The following is a 26,902-nucleotide window of genomic DNA, read 5'->3' as shown; positions in this document are numbered from 1 at the left end:
GCATCAAATATATTCTGAGTTGCTGTGGTCTTTTGGAATTCTTTACAGCAGTAAAATGGCTCTATTGTTGCTCAAAAAAGAGTGACAACAAAGAGTTGGCATTTTCCGAGGGGTGCCTGGAGTCTAAAGAGGTTGAAAAGCCTCAACTGCCTTAGGCCATGTGCAGCCGTCTTAGCACAGCACTTGAGGCACTCCAAGAAACTCTGCCTCATAGGAGTCATATCAGTGTAGGCATGCCATTAGACATATGCTTCAAAACAGCGTGTTTTTGAAAATACCACTAACTTGCTTTAGGAACCTGTGTCCCACTGGAGATGAATGAATATGCAAGGAAGGAAAATTAAATCTTGCACAAGCACTGAAGGGAAAGATGTCGTTGGTTAGCACTACTACCCATAGTCTTTCTTTGCCCCTGTGCAAAGAACCAGACAGAGCTGCACCATTTACATTCTGCTTAAACCTTCAAAGTAGGACCATAGGAAAGTAGGTCTAGAAAGGACCTCATAAAATAATCTAGTTCAGCCCCTTGCTTAGGGCAGGATTCTCCCCATCTAAAATGTTCCATCCATATACCTGTCCAACCTGATCTTGAAAACTTCCAGGATGGAAATTCCACAAATACAGGTAACCTGGTCCAATACTTGATCAGCCTTATATTCAGAAAGTTTCTCCTAATCTCCAGTCTAAATTTCCTGTACTGCAGTTTGAAGGCATTGCTCATAGTCCTGTCCCCTAAGACTACAGAGAAAAGGCCATCTCCATTCTATCTGCAATCACCTTTCAGTTATTTAAAGACTGTTATCAAAGCACGTCAGTCTTCTCTTCTCCAGACTGTATACCCCTAGTTCTTTTAGCCTTTCTTCCTAAGTCAGGGATGGGCAATTATTTGGGCCCACAGGCCAGATAGGGAGTTTTGCTGAGCTCTCACAGGCTAGGTAAGAACCCCTCTCACGCCCCCCGTGCAACACCAAAACTTCCTATGTGGGATGGGACAACAGGTGGGTAGGAAGTGGTGTTCAGGAACAGGAGAGGTGGACAAGGCCAGGATCATGGGGCAGGGTCAAGAGGTGGTGACAGCATAGGGCTGGGGCCCGGAGCAGAGCTGTGATTCACTGGCCGCATGCCCCTGTGATGGACACAGGTTCCACGGGCAGGGGCATGCAGGGGGTGGATCACAGCTCTGCCCCAGCCCTGGCCCTGCACTGCCACTGCCCCAAGATCCCGGACTTGGCCCAAACACAGATCCTCATCCACCTGGCCACGCGGCTCCTGGCTAGTCTCCATGGAGACCCCAGAATCATGAGGCAGTGACAGCGTGGGGCCAGGGCTGGGGCAGAGGCGCAATGCACTCCCTGCACACCCCTGCCCACAGAACCCACGTCCATTGCAGAGCCATGCAGGCAGCACATCAAGGCTCTGCCCTGGGCCCTGGCCCCACCCTATCACAAGCCCAAGATCCTGGGGTCTGTCTAGCCCTTCCTGTCCATCTTGCTCCTGGACACCACTCTCCACCTGCCTGTGGCCTCATCCCAGCCACACAAATGAGCTCTCTCCTTATACAGGTCCTGCCCCAAGTGGTGAGAACAGAGCAGATGGGCCAGGGTGCCCGAGCAGTGGGGCTGGGCCTAGCAGCAATGGAAACCAAAAGGAGCTGCTACTGCCAAGGCTGCTGAGAAATGGAATCCAGCCAGCACACCCGAGCCCTGCTGCATGCCCGGGGTGGCAGGGCCATGGCCTGAGTCGCCCCCTGCACCTGGGGCAGGCAGGACTGAGAAACCTACTGTGAGCCCTCAGCAGGCTGGAGCCAACCCATGAGCTGTATTTTGCCCACCCCTGTCCTAAGTCATGCTTTCCAGCCCTCTAATCCTTTTTGTTGTTCTCTGCTGGACTTCTTCAATCTGTCTACATCCTTCTTGAAGTGTGAGAGCCAAAACTGGACTCCAGGTGAGGCCTTACCAGGGCTAAAAAGAGCAGAAGAATCATTTCCATTGATTTGCAAGTGGTACTGCTGTTAAGACACTCCATCCAGTATACTGTTAACCTTCTTTGTTGACTCATGAGCTTTGTTGGCTTATGAGCTACTGTAAACCTCAGGTCCGGTTCTGCAATGCTAAAGCCTAGCCAGTGATTTCCCAGTCTGTATTTGTGAATGCAGTTATTTTATACCAAGTGCAGGACTTTGTACTTGTCCTTACTGAATTTTATCTGGTTGAATGCGGACAATTTTTTCAGTCTATCCAGGTTATTTTGGATCCTAGCCCTAACTTTCAGAGTGTCTGCAATTCCATCCACAGATTTGCTAAGCATTCACTCAATACTATTGTCCAAATCATTAATGAAGACACTGAGCAATACTGGACCCAGGACAGAACCCTGGGAAGCCCCATTTGATATCTCCTCCCAAGTAGATATGGAGCCATTGATGACTACTTCTTGAGTACAATGATCCAACCAGTTATGTATCCACCTTACAGTACTTTCATTTGGTCTGTATTTCCTTAGCTTGTTACTGAGAAGAATGTGGAATGTGTCAAAAGCCTTGAAAAAGCCAAGGTATATCACTTCCACTACTCTCCTTGCATCCACCAAGCCTGTCACCTTATCATACAAGAAAATAAGGTTTGTCGGGCATGACTTGCTCTTGGTGAATCCCTGATTACTGTGTTCTCCTCTAAATGTTTCACAATAGATTCCTTGAGGAACTGGTTCATGATCTGTCCAGGTATTCATCAGTCTGTAATCCCCCAGATCCTCCTTCCCTTTCTTAAATGTGAGTACTATATTTGCTCTTTTCCAGTTATCCAGGACTTTACCCAACCTCCATGAGAACTCATGGAGGATATCTAATGTCTCTGAAACTACCTCAGACAATTCCTCCAGAACCTTCAAGTGCATCCCATCCACCTCTACCAACTTGAAAGTACCTAGCTTTTCTAAATAATCACTAATTTGTTCTGCCATTACTCTAGTCTGGTTGAATCCTTCCCTATCTTGCTGCCAATTGCACTTGTTATCCGGTAGCTGCCACTATTTGTGAAGACTAAAGTAAAAAAGGCATTAAATACTTCACCTTTCTCTGCATCACCTGTATCTAGATTGTCTTCTGTATTCCATAAGGGACCTATGGGTTTTTTTGGTCTTCCTTGTACTCTTGACATACTTGTAGAACCCCTTTTAATTGTCTTTTATGTCCTCTGCCAGTTGTATTGCAAAAGTTGTCTTGGCCTTCCTAATTTTCTCCTTGCATGTCTGTGTGATACTCTTATACTCTTCCCTAGCAATAAGACCAAGGTTCCATTTTTTATAGGATTCCTAAATAAGTTTTAAGTGGGATTTAAATGAGACAAAACATTTGTGTAGGATCTCCTCACTGAACAGTTTTAACATCTGTGCACAAGACAGACAACAGTTGGGGGGGCAGCTGTTCACTGTATCATCATTCTTTTCTGTGCACAGTCCCAAACCAATTCAATACTGTTTTTTTCTCTGAAGAATTCTCTACTGCTCATCAGTGCAGAGGCTGAGCACCCATATGTGGTCATGATGCCCTTTTGGTATCAGAAAAGATTACCATCCCCATTTTACAACTTCAGAACCAAGACAGAGAGATCACGAATTCAAGGCATGTCTGCACTGCTTCAAACAGGACTAGAAAGTGCCACTGTGAAGCACAGTATACCCACTCTGCCATGCTACATGGGAAAGCTCTCTGTTTCAGGCACTTTTATAAGTGTAGACCCAGTACAGCCCTAACAGCAGTTACCCTGAAGTTTCTCAGGGCATAAGACATGCAAAACAGCCGTCCAATGCTTCACTGACACACTTCATACTACAGTCCAGAAGACAGAGTTATATAAAATGAAACAGAAGAAAAACCCACAAAATCCCAGGGTCCCAGACCAGTCTCAACTACATAAGTAATCTTTCACTAGGCCTCTTCCTTACTAACTACAACTGTTGCCATAAATCACAAAGTGGTAATCTCAGACCTACACCAAGTAGCTACACAACCTGCCTGAATCATGTAGGAAGCCTCAAGAGAGAGAAAAAAAAATAAGGGTGATATTTTATTCTTTTCCAGTCAGCTTAATGTCAGATTTGGTCATCTAAATGGTCATCTAAGCCCCAGAAATGCTACTTACACACTGTCAAAATTCTATTCCTGTGTGCACGGCGTTGTACTTGCGGAGTACTACATACACACCCAGACTGGGCGTATGCACTGGCAAAAAAAATGAGACAGAGAGATTTATCATCTTTTCTCCCAGTAACTCAGTGGCTATGGCACTCACATAGGAAGCTGGAGGTCCTGGACCTTTGTTACTTTATCTTGAACTTACTTTATCTAACACCCCAGCACAGCACTCTTTCCACTACAGCACAGGTCAGCCATTATCCAGGGTTTTCTTTGGTACTTCCTGTAAGGCTGTCCTGCCATGAAAAAAATGTGTGGGACCAGAAGGGAGGGAACAAGCTAGAAGATGTGTGGCTCAGTGTTGTGGCTGCCCATCTCTCTGTATGAGGCACGTGCTTCCCCACTGCACTGCCCTGCAGTTTTTACAATGACTATGCTAGTGGCTCAGCCTCAAAAGGGACCAATAGAACTAGTGTTCTTAGCCTGAACTGTGAGTCCTGAAGTTAAGCCCAGTAGTCATGAGTTCTGGCCTACTCCATTTCCAGGCATTTAAGGCCACTATATCAAGTCCACAGAATGACTTGTGTCCTGGCCAGTACTGCACATGCCCAGTCTGCATAACTGGAGTCTTGCATAAATCATCTTCACACGGAAGGCTACATACCCAGGAATAGAACGCCATTCTATGCATAAGGGGCATTTGCCACTTAGACAACCAGAAATTCCATGAAGATGACCAAATCTGGATGCTTAGATGACCAGGAAAGGAATAAAACATCACTATAATTGCTCATATGATACGTTTTGTATCATATATACATGTAAGACAAAAACCCTGAGAATAGTGAGGGACAGACACCTAGTCTCAGACCTGCCCTACACCAGCCAAAGCAGCTAGAGAAAAGCAGGTACCTCCCTCTCTCCAGCAAAGGCAATGCTGCTCCTCTGATGTATCCTCTTAAGTGATCCCTGGAAGGAGTTTTGGCTCAGCCAGGCAGAGTACTCAGAGAACTCCAATGAAGAGCAGTCCTTCGGCGCACATGCCAACATACTTCTCCCTCAAACAATCTAGCCAACAGCATGCAAACAGATAGAATCACTTTGGGATTCATATGTTCTAGAAATGGAAATCCTCATGCCTTCAAACATATCTGATTACCAGTAACAGATAGAAACTTGTGTAACTTATCATCTATACAGCACACCATTATAAGTTCAGTATTTTTACTGCGAATTGCACAAAGGAGATAAAAAGAGGAAAGAAAAAGAATGCAGCATCTCAGTTCAGAGGAGGTTTCTAGTAAATAAAGCAAGCTATCGCTTGATTGATAGTAATTATTATTTTAGGTTTTGCAGGTGTGCTGGGTACTTCACAGAACAGGTAACAGACAGGTCCTCTGCCCCAAGGAGCTTGTACAGCTCTTATTAAAGTCCTCTCACCCAAACATGCTCAGACAAGAGCAGCATTTTCAGGTAGGGACCATCATCCTGAAGGATCCTTGGGACTGTTTATTTACTATTGTTAAACATTTATATTACATTGGTACCCAGAGGCACCAGGGGCCCATTATGCTAAGCACTCCCCAAAACATGTAAAGACATATTCCCCGCCCTGAAGGGTGTTGTAACATAAGCTTTATTCATTTCATCAGCTTGAACCCAAAATTCCTGTTGTCTTCCAGGACAATATGAGGGTATGGCCTTGTGCCCATTTACAGAGCTAGTTAAAAATAAACTTCCTATGCAAAAAAAAAAAAAAAAATCAGATAAAATGTTTTTGAGATTTGACAGCTAAAATTATTTGGAAAAAAACCCCAAAAAACAAAAACCATAAGCAAAGGTTGGTCATGTTTCAAATTGCAAGTTTCATTTCAATTCAGTTTTCAGAAACTGACAGTTGTAGGGTTTTTCCAGCCTCCAACTTCTGTCTTTCAACAAGGCAGGGGAGGGCGGGTGGAGAAGAAAAGAAAAAGTTGAGGGAAAACTGAAATCCAATAATTGTTTTTAGCAACATTTTCAAAAACAAAAAGGACTTTACAATTTAGGGAAAAAAATATTAGTTTTTTCTTAGTTTGAGTTTTGATAATTTTTTAAACCTTTCATCAAACTGTTTTTATTAAATATAGTGATAATACAGGTTTCCCCCACCAACCACTGGGGTTACATTCCTGAATGTTCCCATGGTTGGCAAAAACATGGTTGGCAAGACAAAAGGCTTATGCGAAATATGGCACGTGGCAAGCTGATGTGTGGCCACGGAAAACTGTGGTTACTCAAAACTGTATACCTATACCGTGGTAGCCAAAATGATATATAGAATATTAAGTCTGGTTATTCAAAACCGTGATTGGCAAAACTGTGGCTGGTGAAGAAAAACTGTATTCATAGATTCATAGATGCTAGGGTCAAAAGGGACCTCAACAGATCATCAAGTCCGACCCCCTGCCTAGGCAGGAAAGACTGCTGGGGTCAGATAACCCCAGCCAGATGCCTATCCAGCCTTCTCTTACAGACCCCCAAGGTAGGGGAGAGCATCACCTCCCTTGGAAGCCCGCTCCAAATTTTGGCCACCCTTACCATGAAGAAATTTTTCCTGATATCTAACCTAAATCTGCTCACTGTCAGTTTATGACCATTGTTCCTTGTGACTATTGTATTTTTGTGTGAATGTTTTTTCAGTCCAAAACATTTGACCAGTTCTACCCATTGTCAACAACTGTAAGTAATGAATTCTGGAATTCCTTCACACACTGCTGAAGCAAAATCACCTCTGGTAGCTGCTTAACAGGATATCACTACACTGCATAATTTAGGAAAAGAAATAAAGAAAAAAATGTGAAATTGAAACCATTGTAGGTAGGCAGAATGTAATTACCTAGAGCATAAACTGAGTAGAACTAATTCCACATACTCTGGGGAAAAACAGAGCCATGCAATTTATGAGATTTGTTTTTTAATATTCTTAACTGCTTAGCACTTCAGGTAGTTTATGTTTTCCAAAGAAAGTAGTTCTACAGCAACGTGTGGTGCACACGTTCAGGAGGAGGTAATAATAATGACTGTCACTCATATTCAAGTATAACTCCTGAATGGTTAGTGGATGAAAATTGGGGGTCCTGGTTTTCTGTGTTTTAAAATGACAAATTCTCTGATTAAAAATCTCTCATTTTCCCACCCCTGCTGGTGCCCTTCACTCACCACCCACAGCCCCCTGGCCCCGCTGATGCTCCCCACCTACACTGCCTACGCCCCTGCTGGTGCCCCTCACTCCCCATCCACAGCCCCCTGTCCCCCCAGCCCCACTGGAGGGGGCCCCCAGCCACCAGGGCTATGAGGCCAGGGACCTGGGTCTGCAGCCCCCCACTGCAGTGCCAGAGCCCTAGCTGCCAATCACAGGTAGCAACCACTGCGGTAAAGTGGAGAATGGAACCCAGCTCCCCCCTCCTTCATGGGTGACATAGCCAGAGCCCATGGAGCCCATGGTGGGGAGACGGTGTGGGTTGCCCACTGCAGGCTCAGGGCTCCCCCTTCTCTTGCTTTCCCTCAGGTGCTCCCACAGCCCAGCGGGTGAGACCCAGTGCAGCAGGGTAGAGTGGGGTGGAAAAGCTTGATGCCACCACCATGAGCCAATTGCCACCCTAGCGAAGTGCCCCCTGCCCGCCCAGCAGCAATGGGAGTGATAGCACCAAGTTGTGCCCCTTGCTGCTGCTGGGTGGGCAGGGGGCACAATGCCATGGCAACGCAGGGCTCATGGTGGTGTCATCAAACTTCCCCACCTGGTCCCGCTCTGCTCTGCCCTGCCACGCTGGGTCCCACCCACTGGGCTCTGGAAGCCCACACCCACCCCATGCACAAATCTTGGGTGCACATGGCCCCCATGCCCTCTCCAGAGTACACACAGTGGCAGGAAACCAGCCCCCAACACAAGCCACCCATGGCTCCATCCCACTCTCTGACTGGCCCTGCAGCTGTGCATTCTGGCCCTGGGCCCCATGCACCACACAACCCTCTCCCTAGGGCCTCAATCTCCCCTGCCAGATTTACTTGTGGGAGCTAATCTCCATTCTGCCTGGCAGCCATTTGTATGTGTAAGCACGCACATGCACATAGTGTCCCCTGCCTGACTGCCATCCTTCCACTCCCCCAGCCCCTTGCAGGCTGGAGCTCTGCCAGTCTGCAAGGGGAAGCCCACCATTTCTCGCACTGTTCTCCTTTAAAGAAGGAAATCCAAGCTTTCTCCTTAAAATAAGAAAATCCAGGTAGTATTACTATGTTTTTCTGTGGTGAACAGAAAGTCCAAATCCCTAATGAAGGTGGTGGAGTACTGGGAAGATGGAAACTATTGGAACCAGTAAATTGTCCATGCAAAATAGTTTAACGTGCAACCTGCAGTGCATAGCAGCAGGCTTCATGCTCTGGGATATTACAACCTTACTGTACAATAACACTAACATTAGTCCCAAGTCAGTCCACACACAAAATTAATGCACTTTAACACCTGCACATATAGACACTGACCTATCCCACTTACTGTGCAGTAACTTATATATTCAATATTTCTGTCACAGTTGCAATAGAAAAGAGTAGACTTTTTTGTCAAAGTAATCTATGACCTGAATGAACTCTGTATTGCAAGAATGTACTTATCTCCTGACAATAACTTCCACTGGTTTGGATTATTCCTTTGTTAGTTCCACACTTGGGCTTTGGGTTCCACCTTTATGGAGGCCTTGAGGGTGAAAAGCTGTGGACATGTCTACATGTGAGCTTTAATGCACATTAGCTTATTTAATATGCATTAAAGTGTCACATAAAAAACAGTGCTATTTAGTTAATACACATTAAAATAGGCTAATGTGCATTAAGCTTCACTTTAAAAACATGCTCTTTAGTTAATGCTCATTAACCCAGGATAATGCACGTTTTCCTAGTACCTTCAAGGCACCTATACATGTGCCAGACGTCTGCACCAATGTGCACTAATTAGCATGCACTAGAGGACATCTATTAAGCCTCCATCTCATATCTATTCAGCATCTCCTTGCTTCAAATGGCAACAGGGATACTCATCAAACGAGCTTTAGTTCAAGTGCCATGCCACCATTTTGAAGTCCAGGATACTGACTACATGAGACGTTTCAAGTTGCTCTGAGAACCATTCTAATTAAAGTACCCCCCTTCACTCTGGAGAACATGTATAGAAGCCGTCACAGTGGAGGCATTAGATCTAATATGTATTAACTAAAGTGCATTAATGCACATGTAGACGCATCTTGTAAGTAGCTATTTTCCATCAAAAACGTGCTCAAAGGAAGCTATTTACATAATATGTGTGAAATCATCCATCCTGTGCAGTAAGTCGGAATTATTCTAGGCACTTGTGAAATCCTCAAAATAAAGCTTCAACAGGATAGCACACAAGGTGGTCCTACAAATTACTGTACTAGGGAGTAAAAGAAGCAAACCAGCAATGCAGAGCAGGTAAGCGATGGGCAAATACGCAAGTAGCAAAAGCCCCCTCTCTTTCTTTTACAGCAGAACCAAAGAGAGTGTGTGCTACACTGGTGCAATTTGTTCCTAATTTCACATTTCAGAATACAGTGTGTCCCAGGGACAACAAGTGAAACGATCCGGGAACCACACCCATAGGACCCGGCAAGGACAGATACAAAAGGAAAAATAAAAATGGTTACTTACCTGTAGGGGAGATAACACTGGAGGGGCAGAGGAGAGAGCCCACACAGTTCACAAGCCATGCCTTTATTCAATTAAGGCCGGCAGGTGACATCAGAGGGAATCACCAGCCAGTGGGAATAAAGGCAGGCACCAGCAAAGAAGCCAGAGGAGCGAGAGAGGTGGTGGAGGCTCCTCACGTTAGTAGTACGTTGCGCCGGCGTGACCAAAGGCAACCCAGGCAGGGAGTAGCAGCAGAGACTGCAGGAGCTCCCTGAACTGGTAGAAATAAAATCAAACCCCAGACAAGGGAGAGAGCTCAGGGCAATGAGCTCCAAACACCATTGAGGAAACACGGCATTGGAAGTTCTGGTCAGCGGAGAGACAAGGACAGAGATCCGGGGAGATAGGCTGTGTCTGACCCTGGGGATACAGAAGCTCATCAGCCCGGTCACGCCCAGATATTGGACCGTGGAGAAGGGCTGGGGATAAAGAAGGAAGGGAAACATCGGGGGAGCGATGTTGAGAAGAACCTTGCCAGGTACAGGCATGAGAGTTGAGTGGATCGGCTCCTATGACCATGGAGTTGCGGGTCTTCTTTTCTTTTCCCATTTTTTTTCCCCTTTCATTGGCACAAGAGCACCTGAACAGAACCTGCCAGTAGCAGGGGACTCTGGACACAGAGGTGAAGCTAATTCACCGTCACACTCACTGGGACAATAGCCTAGAGCCTCCAAGAGTCGATGAAGCTTGGAAACACCCACATTGGCAGAATGGCTGCCTTAAGACCTGGCATTCCGTCGGAGGTTGGCATGAGGTTTGGGGTGTAGGGGGGGTGGAGCCCCATAAACATCTGGCTGGCAATGTGATCACTCCTGAGGATCCTCCAGAGGCTACTCCCTACACTGGTGTAATATTCAAAGTCATGGCAGGAAAGTTTGGGGGTAGTCCTCAAGGCAACGACACCCACCTCAGGGGTTTCACAAAGCTGTCAAACATGTACCCCTTACGGCGTGGACTAAGGCAGCACATGAGCGGGCATTTGAAGCCAGATGGGCACACAGTACAAAACATTTTGTGACCTCTTATCCTCTGTAGGCAGCATGTCCCTGGCCACTACCTTTTAGACATCTCCTGCATGCAAGACAGCTCTCTCAAAACCAGCTTTTAGGTCTGCTGCTATGCTATTAGAATATCAGTGTAAATGGAGTTTTAGGCACTAACAGCATCTGTATTCATGTGACCTGTGCCATTAATATAACAAAAATCAAACATCATGCATCAAACATCCCTTCTCGTCAGCACACAGGCAGAAAGGGATCTTGGAGTCATTACTGATTCCAAGATGAACATAGGCCGGCAGTGTGACGATGTGGACAGTAGGGCCAACTGTACCTTGTCATGCATCACAAGCAGGTCCAAGGAGGTGATCCTCCCCCTCTATGCAACATTGTTCAGGCCACAGTCAGAGTACTGCATCCAGTTCTGGGCGCCGCACTTCAGGAGGGATGTGGACAGCATTGGGAGGGTCCTGAGAAGGGCCACTTGCATGGTCAGGGGGCAGCAGGACAGGCCCTACAAAGAGAGGTGATGGGACCTGAATCTGTTCAGCCTCCACAAGAAAAGGCTGAGAGGGGATCTGGTGGCCATCTATAAACTTACCGGGGGGGAGCTGTGGGGAACGGGAGAGTCCCTGTTCCCCAGGGCACTACCAGGAGTAATTAGGAATAACAGCCACAAGTTGATTGAGAGTAGGTTCAGGCTAGACAGCAGGAGGCACTACTTCACAATCATGGAGGCTAGGATCTGGAACCAACTTCCAAAGGAGGTGGTGCTCACTCCTACCTGGGGGGTCTTCAAAAGGAGGGTGGATAATCACCCAGCCGGGGTCATTTGACCCCAGCATTCATCACTGCCCACGGCAGGTGGTTGGACTTGATAAGCTGCTCAGGTCCCTTCCAACCCTATCAACTATGAAACTATGCTTCAAGGTATACAGCAGTTATGGCTTTAGTCAAAGGAAAAAGAACACCCTTCCCCTCATTGTATTGTAGCATTGTACTCATGAGAGTTTTCATCGTTATCCAAAGTATGGATACAGGACATTTACAGATAAAAAATAGCAGACAAGATAGGACATTGGTCTGATCTAGCAAAATGTTTCCTTTGTTCCTTATATTTCCTAAAAATTTGAAAGAATGTGATTCTGATCTGTGTAAAGTGATTGCTTCAGACTTAGCAACACTAGGGAGAGGAGGCCCAGAGTAATAATGTTTTTAGAACAGTACAGTGAGTTGTAAAGAACAGCCCACACACTCAGACTGACAATAGCTCTACTGGTCCTTTGCATATTAGCCTAGTAAACATTTATTATTTCCTATGGCCCTATTTTTAATTAAACTAAAACAGTCAATACCATGCTGAAAAAGGCCAAGCCACAAGAGGAAAAGTTAGCTAATCCTTTAACATTTAAATACAAGTGCTTCATAATTTTTGGGTCTTGTATAAGAGCCTTTTAAGGTAACATGGAAAAACCCAGGGTATTTTCCACTTTTTGCAGCAAAAAGTTACAGCATTTAATAGGGGAAGAATGAAAAGCAGTCACAGAGGGCACAACTGTCTACCATATCAGTCTTAGGTTGGTATAACTCCATCAAAACGAGATGGGACTTCTGTTAGAGTAAGGAAATACTCAAAGTAAAGGTGGAACAAACAGATCCTAGCCTAGTTGAAGCTAAGAAGAAAAGTTCACATTGTTTAAAGACAAACAGAAAAGCCCACAGTAAGATTTGTGGTTAAGACAAAAATAAACCCATCATTGAACCTCTCAGGGGACTGTACTGGCAGTTTACACTGTAAGATTAAAGTTAAATATTGTGGGTCTGGTTTTGCACCCTCTATGCTGCTGAGCACATGCTCAAGTGAACAGCACATTCTTCAGCTATTTGCATGAGAATGTGCTTATCAACTAGTGGGAGGATTGCCCAACTGGATGCTACAGTTACATATCATGCTACAGATGAGGATTGTACAACCTCTGAGCAGCCAGGGACCAAGCCGCAGGTCAAGGGCCGCATGCTATGTGGGATGTGCAGACTCCTGGCTCCCACCCCAATTGACTGAGTGGACTCCCTGGACTCTTCCACCATGAGAGCCACAGGCACAAGGCCCCCCTGCTGCGTGAATCCCAGCACAAGAACCCCAGCCCCCACCATGCTGGCTGTGCCACCCAATTCCTATGGGCAGAAGCAGGCAGCAGAAGCCAGAGAAGAAAGAGGGATCTCAGACCCCTAAGCAAGTACCACAAGTGGTGGGGGAGTAGCAGCTAGGCAGAAGCCTGTGGGCTGCATTTTAACCCCTTGCAAGCTTCATGCAGCCCACAGGCCAGAAGTTGGACAGCTCTGCTGTAGATGAACCAAATGAGATATGGGTTCACACAATTCTTAGTCATATTAGTAACCCTTAGCCTTCTGTTTGGCCCCTTAGACTTCAGTGTGTTTTTTGCCTGAGTAAACACTGCAGAATCAAACCCATTCTGAACAATAAATTACATCCCTGCAACGTTTCACAGCATTTCTCAGTTTGGTGATGAATCATCTCTAGACTTTTTGGACCATTCTTCTGGCTGTGTGTTATGTTCATAACTCAGCTGCTGTTAACTTACCAGATTTATCAAATACTTATAACTATTCCTCTCTAGCAGCTTTAAAAGAGAAGTCCAAACAGGAAACAAAAACAAAAAGCAGAATCCACTGAGAAATTCTGCAGCATGAATATAAATCACCGTATATTTCCAAAGATTTTGGATAGAAATCCTTACTGTTATGGCCAGAATGTCCTGTTGGTTTGTACTACCCCCTTCCTAAAAGCATCAGAAAGAAACTAAAAGGACTTCAGTGCTAGCAATTAGAGAAGATCAAGACTGTAGCAGGTTTTTCCCCCTTTCCTTCTTAAAGACTCTACAAAAGCAGCTTTTTTCCAGAATGAAGGGCATCTCAAAATTCAGAAACATCCCCAAAGTAATCAAGAGAACAAGTATGTTTTTTAAAAAAGAATAGTGTCCCTAGAGAAGTGATTCCAACCCTACTTTGGAGACATTTGGAGCTATTGGGAGAAAGATGAACATCAAATGTATTACCATAAAGACATTATTACAATGAAATGCAAAACCCACTTCATTTCAGGGTTTGTTCATTGAAAGGTTTGAAGTAGACCATTTCATACAAGTCTAGATTGTCAACAAAGTATTTGGCAGTCTTCTCCTAAAGGTATCAAGCAATGGGGTTTCCACCTCTAATTCTAAGAGTTTCTTTCTCTTCCCAGGTGTTTCTGCTGCTTTTAAGTTGGAGTGCATGTATAACTCTACTTAAGATTTGGGCAAATGAAATAAAAGCCTCAAGGCAACTCCCAGATCCAAATGATGACCTCCATCTGACCTTTACAGAAAAATGGCTAATTTCACATAGTTTCAACAATGAATTACATGCTCAGCCCAAAAAGATTTATGAAAATTTATCAAATGCTTTGGATAAACAAAACCTGTAAACATTTGGAAGAGTTTTGCTCCATATTGAAAACTAGCAAAAGACAAGGTTTTGTCCTAGCATAAATGGGGACCAATTTCCTTTGACCTAAAAGGAAACTTGACCTGCTCATGACAGGTCTAACTGTGACCTACAAGCCCCCTCTACACATTACAGGTATTGCACAATTAACTGGTTAACTGCACAACTAACTTAGACCAGCTACATGTGCAAAGTATCTATCACACCCTAAAAAGGTCCAGCCAGCTATAAAGTTAGACCTCAAAACAAGTGTACTAACTTTACAGCTGGTTGCTATCCAGCTTTAATTTGCACATGTAGCAGGGTCTTCCCTGTGGCTAGGAGCCCAGTCAACTGACCACGCTCCCAGTCACAGGGGTGCACCATACCCAACCAGGGCTGGGAGTCCTACAGCTGAGGGGACTCTCAGCCCCAGGGTCCTGGAAGCCACAGAGCATGGCTGCAGTTTCCCAGCTGTGGGTTGCATGGAGCAACCCCGAGGCTAAGAGCTTGCAGCTGCTGTGATCGTGCTCCACTTTCACTAGCAATAAGGCTCAATGAGATCTAATGTGTGATCCCAAAGTCACACCTTCCACCATGCATGTTATGGTAAGAGGCTTGATTGTGTGGAATGTGCTTTACCCACATGTGTAGAGAGACCACAGTGTCTACAACACTGGTCACCAACCAGCGGATCTCTATCCACCAGTAGATCTTGAAGTTGATCCAAACCTAGGTCAGGGGCCTGAGTGCCCGCATGCATGTACACGCATGCCCCAGCCCAGCAGGTCAGTCTGTGGGGGTGGGAAGGGGTGGGGGGTAGATTGAGGCCCCTGCAGTGAGGGACAGTACCACAGAGGCAGGAGCAGGGGTAAGTTGAGTGGGGTCCCAGCCAGGTGGGACCTACCTGCTGGGGAGGCACCCCCAAATAATTTTTTCTCCTTGTGTCTCAATCTGAGCCCCCAGAGGTGGCACGTGGTAGATCTTGGGTTGCTTTTAAATGCCAAAAGTGATCTCCTACTTTAAAAGGTTGGAGACTACTGGTCTACAGGTACTCTATAAAGAGAGAATCTGATTCTCCACTGTTACTATAATTGATTTCAAGGAAGTTACACTAGTATTACAAAATGTGCTTTAGCTTGTTTGGATATGTTCAATACACAGTATTACCACAGCTTTTAGTACACTGTTAAGATCCTTATATAAACTCTCATATATAACTATGGAACAGGCACAGCTGCATGCCAAATGACTTAAGCTAGTGTCTACAGGTTTGCCTGGATGCTTAACTATCCTAGAAAGTTGCGATGAGTCTGAGAAGAAGGATACTTTTTTCCCCGGTTGACAGCTAGCAAGGAAACTTCTGCAGGAAAAATTTATGCTGCAGTGAATCATATGCATGTTTTGACGGAGGGAAGTTCTGCCAGACTAAGGAAAGAAAGATTAATTTAGCTGGTTTATCCTTTCTCTTGACTTCCACACAGTATAAAACAGTACCTTGTTACAAAGGCTGACCACATCCTGGCTTGCCTCCAGGAAGACACTGGTGTATGAAGTCTGTATATCAGAAAGCACTTTGTCTTAGCCAGGATGTGGTCTGTCTTTGTAACAAGGAATATGTAAATGAGTTTCCCATGAAACCTTGCAAGAGACTGTAGCAAATACCACTTGTCCCTCCAGGAGACATAAAAGAACTGTAACTACCTCAAAGCAGAACAAACAACATAAGAAAGGAAGGGAAAACATCCAGATTTAACCAGATTAACACTAACAGCTCTCCTGAGGAAAGACTCCCTGAAGAGTAGAGTTCAGGGAATTATTAGTAGTCATTAACCAACTTCCTAGTTTGTGATATACATCACAGTGAAAAATGCAACTCTATAACTTTTACCACAAGAGTATTTTGGAGGAATGTCTTTTAAAAAGGGTAATAAATCAGTTACAGTGCAAACTGGACTTTTCATATTTATTTTGCCACTAAACATAAAAGCTAAGAAAGAAGCTATAGTGAATAACCACAAAGAGGTAAGTTTTCAGAAGGATGGTCTCTTTTCTGCTAGCATAAATGACTATTTCTTATTCCATAGTTTTTTTGTCCTTAAAATCAGTGGTGGACACCAAAATGCAAGGAACCTTTTGCTAACACGAGTGTACAGTACTTGCAAAGTTTACATTAAAGGAGAGAAACAAGGTGTAGGGGATTATAATAGAAAACTAAGTTCTGTGGACACCTATACACATGCCCACTGCCTGCTCTGATGTCTTCTAATTCTCTTCTAGAACACATCAGAGCAGACTCAATTAATCAAGTCTGCTGAAGCATGCTAATTAGCACACTGAATACACATGATGCTGAATACACAGGCTGGACTAACTTGAATACACAGGTTGGGCTAACTGAAACCTGGTGGGACCCTACTCATGACTGGGCCTTGAGGGCTACAGGTTGCACAGATGGCATAGAGTGAGGGGAAAAGTGGGGGCTGTTGCTCTCTATGTTAAGGAACAATATACGTCTTCTATAATCAAGATGGGATCAGAGGAGGGCCAAACCAATGTACTGTGGGTCAGGATACAAAGGAATTGGGGGGAAAGGGACTTGGTAGTGGGGGTCTACTATAGACTGCCACACCAGGAGGATGAGCTAGACCTGGAATTCTCCAGACAGCTCCCAGAGGCCATACGGTTGAGAGGTATGGTTGTCATGGATGACATAAACTACCCTGACATCTGCTGGGAGGAACAGTCAGCCAAATCTAACTGCTAACATAGGTTCTTAACCTGCATACAGAACCTCCACCTAACGCAGCAGGTATACAATCTCACTAGGGGAAATGCCTTGTTGGACTTGGTGCTGGCTACAGGGGATGACTTGGTGGGGAATCTACAGGTACAAGGTCACCTAGGGGATAGTGAATTCATTATCCAGCAAAGGATGGGTAAACTAACCAGCAGGGATGAAGTGTTATACTTCAGAAAGGCTTACTTCAGTGTGCTCAGGAGATTAGCTAGTGAAGCATTAAAGCTCAAGAGCATTGGCAAAATGGGGGTCCAGAAAGGGTGGTCGTTCCTCAATGGTCATTCCTACAAGGGCAGGAGACAATCCCATTGCACATAAAAGGGAGCAAAGGGTCCAAGAAGCCCTCTTGGCTGAACAGGGAAGTCCAGGAAAGCCTAAGGGCAAAGAAAGAGATATACAGGTTGTGAAAACAGGGGGTAGCTACCAAGGAGGAGTATACCTCCCTGGCTTGCACTTGCTGGGAATCAATTAGGAAGGCCAAAGCAGGATTAGAATTTAGGCTGGCGACAAAAATTAAGGACAACAAAAAGTCCTTCTTCAGGTATATAAGGAGCAAAAGGAAGGTTCAGGGTAGCATAGGACCCCTACAGGACAAATTAGGGCAACTGGTGACAGAGAGGGGAGACTCTGGAAAAAATCATTAAGGATCACACTTGTAGGAGCCCAGCAGGGGAAATAATGCTGAAAGAAAATCAGCATGGATTCATAGCAGGTAGATCCTGCCAAACTAACCTTGTTTCTTTTTATGACCAGGTCACAAAATGCTTAGACACAGGAGTCAAGGTAGATGTCATCTACCTAGACTTTAAGAAGGCCTTCTATATGGTATCTCATCCTGTTCTCATGAATAAACTGACAGGCTGTGATGTAGATGATTACATGGGCAGGTGGGTAGCAAGTTGGCTTAGGCACTCAGAGAGTAGTGGTGGATAGGTAGCTATTGACCTGGAAAGATGTGGGCAGTGGTGTCCTGCAAGGCTCGGTCCTTGGACCGGTGCTATTCAATTTCTTCATCGGTGACTTGGTCAAGGGCGTGGAGAGCATCCTGTCCAAGTTTGCAGATGATACCAAATTATGGGGTGAAGTTAACACAGCAGAGGATAGGGAATGGATCCAGGTGGATCTGGACAGGTTGGAAAAACGGGCAGAACAAAATAGGATGCAGTTCAACGAAGTCAAGTGCAAAGTGCTGCACCTGGGCAAAAAGAACCACCAACACACTTACAGGCTGGGGGATGACCTTCTCAGCAGCACAGCAGTGGAAAGGGATCTTGGATTCATAATTGACTCCAAGATAACCATGAGTCGTCAAAGTGACGAAGTGATCAACAAGGCTTACCAAACTTTATCATGCATTAGCAGATGCATGATGAACAGGTCCAGAGAGGTGGTACTTCCCCTCTATGTGGCACTGGTCAGGCCACAGTCAGAGTACTGCACCCAGTTTTGGGTCCTGCACTTCAAGAGAGATGCAGAGAATCTTGAGAGGGTTCAGAGGAGGGCCACTCGTATGGTCAGAGGCCTGCAGGCAAGGCCCTACGAGGACAAACTGAGGGTCTTAGATTTTTTCAGCCTTTGCAAGAGAAAGGCTGAGAGATGATCTTGTGGCTGCCTATAAATTCATCAGGGGAGGGCAACAGGGAATAAGAGATGCTCCATTTACTAGGGCACCCCCTGGAGTAACTAGGAACAATGGCCACAAATTGACGGCGAGCAGATTTAGGTTGGACATTAGGAAGAACCTCTTCACTGTAAGGGTTGCCAAAATCTGGAATGGACTTCCAAGGGAACTGGTGATCTCCCCTACCTGGAAGGTCTTCAAGAGAAGACTGGACAAGCACCTAGCTGAGGTCATTTAACCCCAGCACTCTTTCCTGCCCAAGGCAGGGAGGGGATTGGACTCGGTGACCTACTGAGCTCCCTTCTCACCCTAACAACTATGAAACTATGCCAAAGCTGCTGGAGCATGCTAATTAGTAAATGCTAATTAGCATACTCTGACAGCCACAGCATCATGTGTACTCAGCATCCCCACACTTCAAAATGGTAGCAGGGGCATTTTAAGTAGAGCTCGTTGAACAAGCTTTAGATAAATTGCCCCCGGCCACCATTATGAAGCATGGAACGCTGAATAAACAAGACACTCATGCACTTTATTTACAGTGGTTCCTGAGAGTTGCTCTAATTCAGTGGTTCTCAACCTGTGGTATGGGTACCACCAGTGGTACAGAGACAACCTGTCAGTGTTATGCGTTAACAGGTTTATTATAATTACGTTATATAACAAAAATTTGCTGGCAGTACTTAAAGTTGAGCTGAAAAATGTGCTGGTGGTATTTAAGGTTGTATCATTTTAAATTGGTGGTGTGCAATCTGTCAGAGTTTAAGAACCATCCCCACCACATCCAAGCATGTGTAAAGATGCCCTTTGTTTCCAAAGTTCATATTCTAATTCTGCCAATGACCTGCTATGTGACCCTGTGCAAGTTACACCCTGATATCAACTCAAATCAACAAAGTTTTGTACAATTAATGAAATTTTCAGTGTAACTAATAAATTTTGAAGTAGCATAACCCTATCTTGGAAAGAAGAGATGTTATGGTAACTGAACTTTTAATAACTGATACTGCACTTAAATAATGCCAGTACCTATCTGCAGGGGGCGTGTTGACAGTGTATTCAAAACTCATCAGCACTTATATGCACTTTGGAAAACACCAAATAAAAATAAAAATATAGAATTATTTTCAAATTATGGTTTGGGGATCACTGATTGACAGCAGGAATACAAGGTGCTTGCTTTTCTTGTGTCTAACTGATTATACAGATGTCCATTTTTAAGTGGAAAGAAGAATCAAGAAGCCTGAGAATGCAGCTGAAAATAAGTAGCAACCATACTAGCTCCTTCTATGAGGAGTCAACATCAGTTATCTATTCATATCTATTCATCACAAACATCATTTGTTTAAACACAGGATTTTTTGTTATCCTTTATAAAGAGCATTGAGCATGCATGTACAGAACATAATGCATGGCAGGCCTCTTTGTTAGGTAGAACTGAGGGCTGTTCATCATCCACAAGCCACAAAAGAAAAGGCAACAGTGGGTGCAACTACATGTGCACTTGACTAGCTCTGCAGTAAAGTGTCACATTCTACACATGCACCCATATTACTGCATAGTAAACTAATTAACTTTACCATAGGATAGTACTGCCCGACACAAGTACTATCCTATGGTGGAGTAATTACATGTGCTTAAATGCACATGTAGACTGACAGGCTGGCTGGGGCATGAGGGTGCTACAGTGCAGGGGCTACCTGCTAGCTCAAACTGCTGCACGTGCACGTGCAGGTGCACGTGAAGACACCATGCCCAGGAACAGCAGACTCTAGCACAAATTGCACCAGAGTTTATTCAGGTGCGTTAATATCAGGTAGATATGCCTAGTGTTACTTAAATTGATGCCCTCATGTGTGCAGCCTCCCAGAACAGTCCACATTTCTCCCTTTACACATTTCTAGTCATTGAAAGGGACTGCAGTTGCATTCTCTAGGGTTACCCTAGCTCAGAATATGTTGTTTTTAAATCAATGATAAGGCATTGCCTTCACACACGTGTCTAGAAATATAATTTGCTAAATTAGGACCTGGTAGTTTTGCACAGATATGGAAAATTGTTAGTCTGAGCTAGTGCTACTTATCCAGGGCTCTTCTCATCAAGCATCTCTGGTAATGTTTGTAACATTAACAGACAGAAAACTCAAGTTAGTGAACCTAATACCAATCACAAACCTGAAGAATGATCAGGAAAATTGCACTTCTGCTGGGTTGGCCTCTTTGTTAGGTAGAACTGAGGGCTGCTCATCGCCCACAAGCCTAAAACACAGTCCCATCGCTGATTAGATAGCAGGTAATCCAATGCAACACCTGCAGTCCTGACACTGATAACATCGTCTATTAGGGCAGATAGACAATCACTGAAACAATGGTATGATTAGGATCAAGGAATTTGTATGTCCTATCCCAAACTTCGTGTCTCCTGCAATGCCAGTCTGGTTCAACTGAGGGCTGTAGAGCAAGGCAGGAAAGGCTCCTCCACTGGAACACCTTGCAGCCCAGTACCTTGGGAGCCCATTTTGGCATCAGGACTAGGGCTGGTTTGCCACTTTATGGTGTCATAAATTGGCTAAACATTTAGCACTGTTACTATTTGTAGCAAGATTATCACATGTTCTGCATCACTTCTCTTACATTTTTCTTTACCTAAGCATCATCAGTTCCTTCATGTTCACAGCTATCTTGGGTTACATTACCAAAGTGTTGTTTTACTAATTATGGCCCTCTCTACTAGTACGCTGGTCTTAGCCTCAGCAGGAAATAATAAGCAAAATATACTTGCATGCATCTGACAGTCCCTCAAACTACCAGTAATATAAATTCTGCCAATTTACTCTAATTAAAGCTAAGTAGTGTCGTGTGTGCTTAAACGGTCAATCTGTCTTGAGGTAATTATACCTGAAGGCAGAAATACATCAGGGTTTCCTTCTGGTAGAATTAAATTCAGATGGGCAACTGGGATGCAGTCAATGGACATTTGCTAATGATTAAGCCCATTCACATCTTCCTTCGGTGTACTCATGGAGAACAAGCTGCTAGGTAGGTGCTGATGGACTTGGGGGGAGGCAGATGATTGTACAAGGCACTTGTCAACACTATTTTGGCTTCATACACCTTCTCTCTTGGACTAATTATGGCTAGGTTTATACTCTGAAGCAATGGGTTAGGGAGTCAAAATACTCTGCATCACATCAAAGGAATTTAGTCCAGTGATCGTTTACTATATAGCAGCGTGCTCTCTAGGCTACGCGTAATTTTTATATTTTACTAGCTGAAACCCACAAAACATTTGCAACTAAATTTTTATTACAAAAGTATTTGTTTAAACACAGGATTTTTTGTTATCCTTTGACCAAATACTTTAACAGAACCAAAACCTCTCACCCTCAAAAAAGCTACATAAACACTGGCTTAAGAATATAAATATATATATTGTCAAAAGTCTGCCCTTGTGACTCTAGTCAAAGAATAAGAGGGCACTTGTACACATGAGGAAATTTCCCCTTTTAATGCTTTAATTGTCCCTTTTAATGATTTAATTGCATAGCAGTGTACATGTTCAGCAGCATGCTACAATTAAATTTTGTAACAGTGTACACGTTCGGCAGTGTGTTTTGATATAAATGACTTTATGCAGCCAACCCAAACTCATCCCATGTATTTTAGTTTGCTACGTAACAAATTACAGTGATATCCTTCACATGTACAAGGGCCCTATCTGAAGAAGGTGGCAGGGATGGTGCACGGGGCGCTGGAAACCCGGGCATGCTCAGGGAGGCTTGGGCTTGGTGGGCTTCTAGTGCTCTATGCATTGTCCCTGCTACCTTCTCCAACTGCCAGCACACCCAGACCCCCTCCTGGCACCTTCCCATGGCAGGTAGTCTCAGGTAGCAGGAACGAGGCAGGGATGCTGCACAGGGTGCTGGAAAGCCTCCAACCCCGAGCTTCCCCAAGTATGCCCAGGCTTCCAACACCCTGTGCACTGTTGGATCTGGCAGATGCTGCCTTCAGCTGGGGCTGCACTCACACAGCTAGTACCCCACCTGGGTAGCCCCAGGGGGCACTGCCACCCCAGAGGGAAGCTCTGCCCCACCCCTGCAGCTCAGGGGCTCATGCAGGCTGGCTCCACTGAGGACAAAAAAAATAAGATCAGGCCCTGCACCACTTCATTTTTTACTCTGGTGGAGCTGGTGGGGGCCCTGGTGCTTCATTCTAGCTCTGACTTCCCTGCATATCTGTTTGAAATGCCTCAGGATCTATAATGATAGCATGCTTATTCAGTAAGCATTGTCATTGGCTGCCAAGACAACCAATCAAAGTGCTCCAGACAGAATAAGCCTATTAGTATTATAGCTTTTTTTTTCCCATTCAAGGAATCAATCAGTAGACTACACAGAGATATGTTAATTAACTTTTTACTCTGCTAGTCAGGGTTGCAGAGTTTAGGTGTCAGATACAGAATATTCCTAGCACAAACTTTCAGCTCTGGTATATGTTTCCATTTATGTCCATAAAGAATCTCAGGGGACACTCTGAGCAGAGTCTTTTCCTGAGCATATGGTACTTAGACTAGGAACAAACAGTTTTGGAGGGAGTTTCTTTTTCAAAGATTTTGTTCATTAATTTTATTAATGAAAATGTAAAAAGGTTCATATTATTAAAGTTGTGGAGAGAAGAAATGAAAAGCCATATTCCAAAGACTGTGCTCTTAGGACTAGATCCAACCAAGGACTTAAGTGCCTACAGGTTAGGGACTGTAGTTCTTCATCATGTCTTGTATTCAAAAATTTTCTCTACCTCTACCCAACTCCACAGTTGGTCCAATAAAAGATATCACCCTAAGAAATCCTTGCCTCTCTCATAATTTTTGGACCATCACAGCTACGAGGTCCCTCTTACACCACCATTACTGTGATCTAAATCTACCTGATATCTTATTAAAAATATATTTGTATGTTAACAGGCTTCTCTCATACTTTTCTTCACTATTTAGAACATTGCTTTGGTGTTCCCAAAAAGACCTGTAGACTAAAAAGTCTCTGTTCATCCTTACAACAGGCAGCACAGAAGCTTTCTGAAGCAACTTTGTGTCAATAAGACTGCATCCAGGGGTGACTAAGAATGCATTCCCACTCAGCCTTTCTTCTGAGCCTGCCAACAAGAGTGCTAATTACTAGTAATTGTGAGGACAGGTGTTCCTATCAGAAAATCTACCCATTATGAAGTCAAATGGAGCCAATAGCATCAGTTCACCTGGATCCCCTAAGATGTGCCAGATGTTAATGACTCCAGCTCATTACCAGCATTGGATGGATAGGTATCAGTCTGTGGCCTAGAGCAGAACAGCCCTGAGTTTATCCCCTGACTCCCTTTCAGTTACCTCAGCTAAACCTGACAAAAGAGGTCATTTTAATCATTTTGTTTTGTCTCGTCAATATAATGCAAGCTTTGAACATAATATTTTCAGTTGTCTTCCCATTGTTTTCCTGGAGAAAAGACACTGATTCACTTAGCAGAACAGTGAAGCAAATGTTCTTGGTTGAGACATTTAAGTCTCCCTTCCATTCTGCCGGCAGGGGTAATGTATGCATCTTCATCTTTTGGATGCTTTCCAAAGCATTTAACTGGATTTAAATGCTGTGCTTGCTACAACAAGTGTCTCCTCTGGGTAACTCTTTTTTCATGTATTGGTCTATAACCTGCCACTTCTCCTTTTTTCCTAGGCTACAAAGTACTGGGCAGACAACTTTGCAGTGGTTGTGGTCCATCATGAAAGCAAAGGAAAGGAAATGGATATCATTTGGATGCCTACCTAATTTTAATGTAACCATTCCATTTTTAGGTACACCGAGTCTAGAATAAAATGGGCACGTCCAAGTTTAGCACACAAAACCCCAAATAGGAATATTGCTTTACAAAACCACAGAGCAGAATAGCAATTGTTCCTCATGTGGTAACCACAGCGATTAAGAGATGCCCATGGTAACTTGTATTTAAAGGAGAAATTTCAGCACTTGGTGGCAAACTCTGAAACCACTGATATAAATGGATTAGGCCAAAAGCATAGCAAACAATTGTCCAATTGCTGTGGCTTTGCTCTGCTCTTACAAAGCCAGAGAGTACTTCAAAAACAGTGTTGTTCTCTTGAGTATCCATGTGTAGCATGGACAGGTAAAGGCCACCTTCCCCAAGAGGAGGTTTTAAAATGTTAGCAAGCCTTTTCCTTTGTTCCTAGAGCATTCTTACCTTTCCTTTTAATGCCATGGGAGTGCTTGACTGCTGTTTTCAGCCCACATAAGAGCTGTACTATTGGAGGTTCCAGTCTGTTGTTTTTCTTCGAAGCTAGGCTTCAGTCTTGGTTAATGTTTGCCCAGAAATATGTAATTGTGGACTTCCTCCTCATAAACCGTTCCAGAGTGCAGGCTGCCATCCTCCTATGCTATTATTATCTCTGTGCCTCTGGGCTAGTGCAGGGTGTGCTCTCACATTCAAAAGGAGAGATAACCCTTTCACTGCTGAGAACCAGAGCACTGAATGCCTCCTACTATTGCAGCTACAATGGAAGCTCATGATTCATGCCCTTAAGAAAATTCCTCATACACTAAGGTAGAGTCTAAAATAACTGACTTGTTGCTCAAATCACAAAGCAAATTGAAGCCGGTACACATCCTGGTTATTGCATATGTAAAGAGACAGAATGCCATGCTTATGGATACACACAAAAGAATTACATAAATACATTAAAAGGGAATCTTTTCTATTACCTACACATGGAGAAATTCTAGAAATATAATGAATGCCAAATATATTTATATACTTGATGCATTAGTGTAGGTCTGGCAGGTGCCCTTAAAAAACAGCATATATTTGCACATATTCAGCGCTCCTTTGAGTGACACTGTATCTACAGGGTTGTGTTCAACACCTACACTGTTTCACAGGAAAATATAAATTGTTGATGGTATCCAAGTATTAATAACGTTTAAAAAAACAACATTTTGATTCAGAGACTAACAATACAAGAGCTTGCTGTGAGCAACTTTGGAAAGAGGCAGAGCACCTGGGCCAAAGCTTAACAAGCAGAAATGTAAATTCTGTATGACCAAAACAACATACATAAAAACTAACAGAGCAAGTTGTACAGATAAATCATAGTGAGGTGTACAGGTAGATCACTAGCATGCCTACTCCAAAATATAAGCATACAAAGATTCCTCAGAATAGTGAATTTGAAGTATGTCAGGAAATTTCTGTCAAATCCTGCTGCCTGACTCACTACCTGAGACTGTTACTACAGAAAAGGATACAGGATGCAAATCTTAATGGAGAGCTGGGGAAACTGACAAAAGTATTTAAATGAGGTCTCACTCTTCAACTATTAAGGCTCCTAAAGTAATTTTTCTGCAAATATTTCAAAAGAGGATTTTGGCACAACCCCTTTACAGCTGTCTGGTTTAAACTGAAAAATCAATTGTTTATGCATGATGGCTGCTAGCAAAACTTGAGTGTCAGTGCGTGCATCTATACATGCACTTTACTGCAGTTGATTAATTAGCTCCTCAGTAAAGTATCAGTAGGCACATATACAGATGCTGAGCCCAGGAGCAGTTGACTCCGATGCAAACTGTGCAAGAGTTTATCACATCACCTTAATGGCATATGTAGATACAGCCAGGGGAGGATGCTTTGAACTTAGTTCATGGTATCCGTAGGTTTTAGTGCCTTTATTTTCCTCTGTTCACTGCAATGGATCATGAAACATTTATTGGGATTGTCAACAACTTCTTGATTCCAGTCCTTACTCAGATAAAGTATTTGTCCTTTGCTTGCCCAGAGCTACTGCTAAGGATGAGACCTCATAGGCTAGGGACAGACATTCAAAAACCTGAGCTTGAATTGATTCAATCTTTGCAGGTTAGTCTAACCTGACTATGCTAAATCACTTTGTTACTGCAAAGACATCCCAGAAAGTCAGGCACATGTCTGCAGGGGCTTAGGCTAGAAGCCAGGGGGTGCTAGAGCAGCCCTCCCATCCCTTCCATAGTGCTGAGCTGAGGAGGGGTATGGCCAGGCCCCAGCAGTATGCTCTGATTAGGGAGGGGTTCCCTCCCTTCTGACCAGCCAAGCAAG

The 26,902-nt window shown here is 44.1% G+C and overlaps 1 protein-coding gene across 7 annotated transcripts in view; it reads right to left on the bottom strand.

Moving 5' to 3' along the window:
* The window catches only part of LOC149870629 (uncharacterized), a 281,125-nt gene that overhangs the window by 217,546 nt on the left and 36,677 nt on the right, over positions 1–26,902 (bottom strand). For 4 of the 7 annotated variants that reach the window (XR_016440476.1, XR_016440475.1, XR_016440477.1 and 1 more), the window contains exon 1: positions 25,019–25,177. The exons of the other annotated variants lie outside the window; for them this stretch is intronic. Coding sequence is in view for 1 of the 4 variants with exons in the window: in XM_090034731.1 (XP_089890857.1) it covers positions 25,019–25,036 (18 nt within the window). In the remaining 3 variants the exon portion in view is untranslated. Of the gene's footprint in view, positions 1–25,018; positions 25,178–26,902 lie in introns of those variants that run through there. 7 annotated transcript variants of the gene reach the window in all.

The sequence above is a fragment of the Crocodylus siamensis genome, chromosome 2, assembly GCF_052110815.1.
Source record: "Crocodylus siamensis isolate JL-2025a chromosome 2, ASM5211081v1, whole genome shotgun sequence".
In the NCBI taxonomy this organism is placed as follows: domain Eukaryota; kingdom Metazoa; phylum Chordata; order Crocodylia; family Crocodylidae; genus Crocodylus; species Crocodylus siamensis.
The sequence above is the reverse complement of the archived record's forward strand: the minus strand, read 5'-3'. Positions and strand labels throughout refer to the sequence as shown.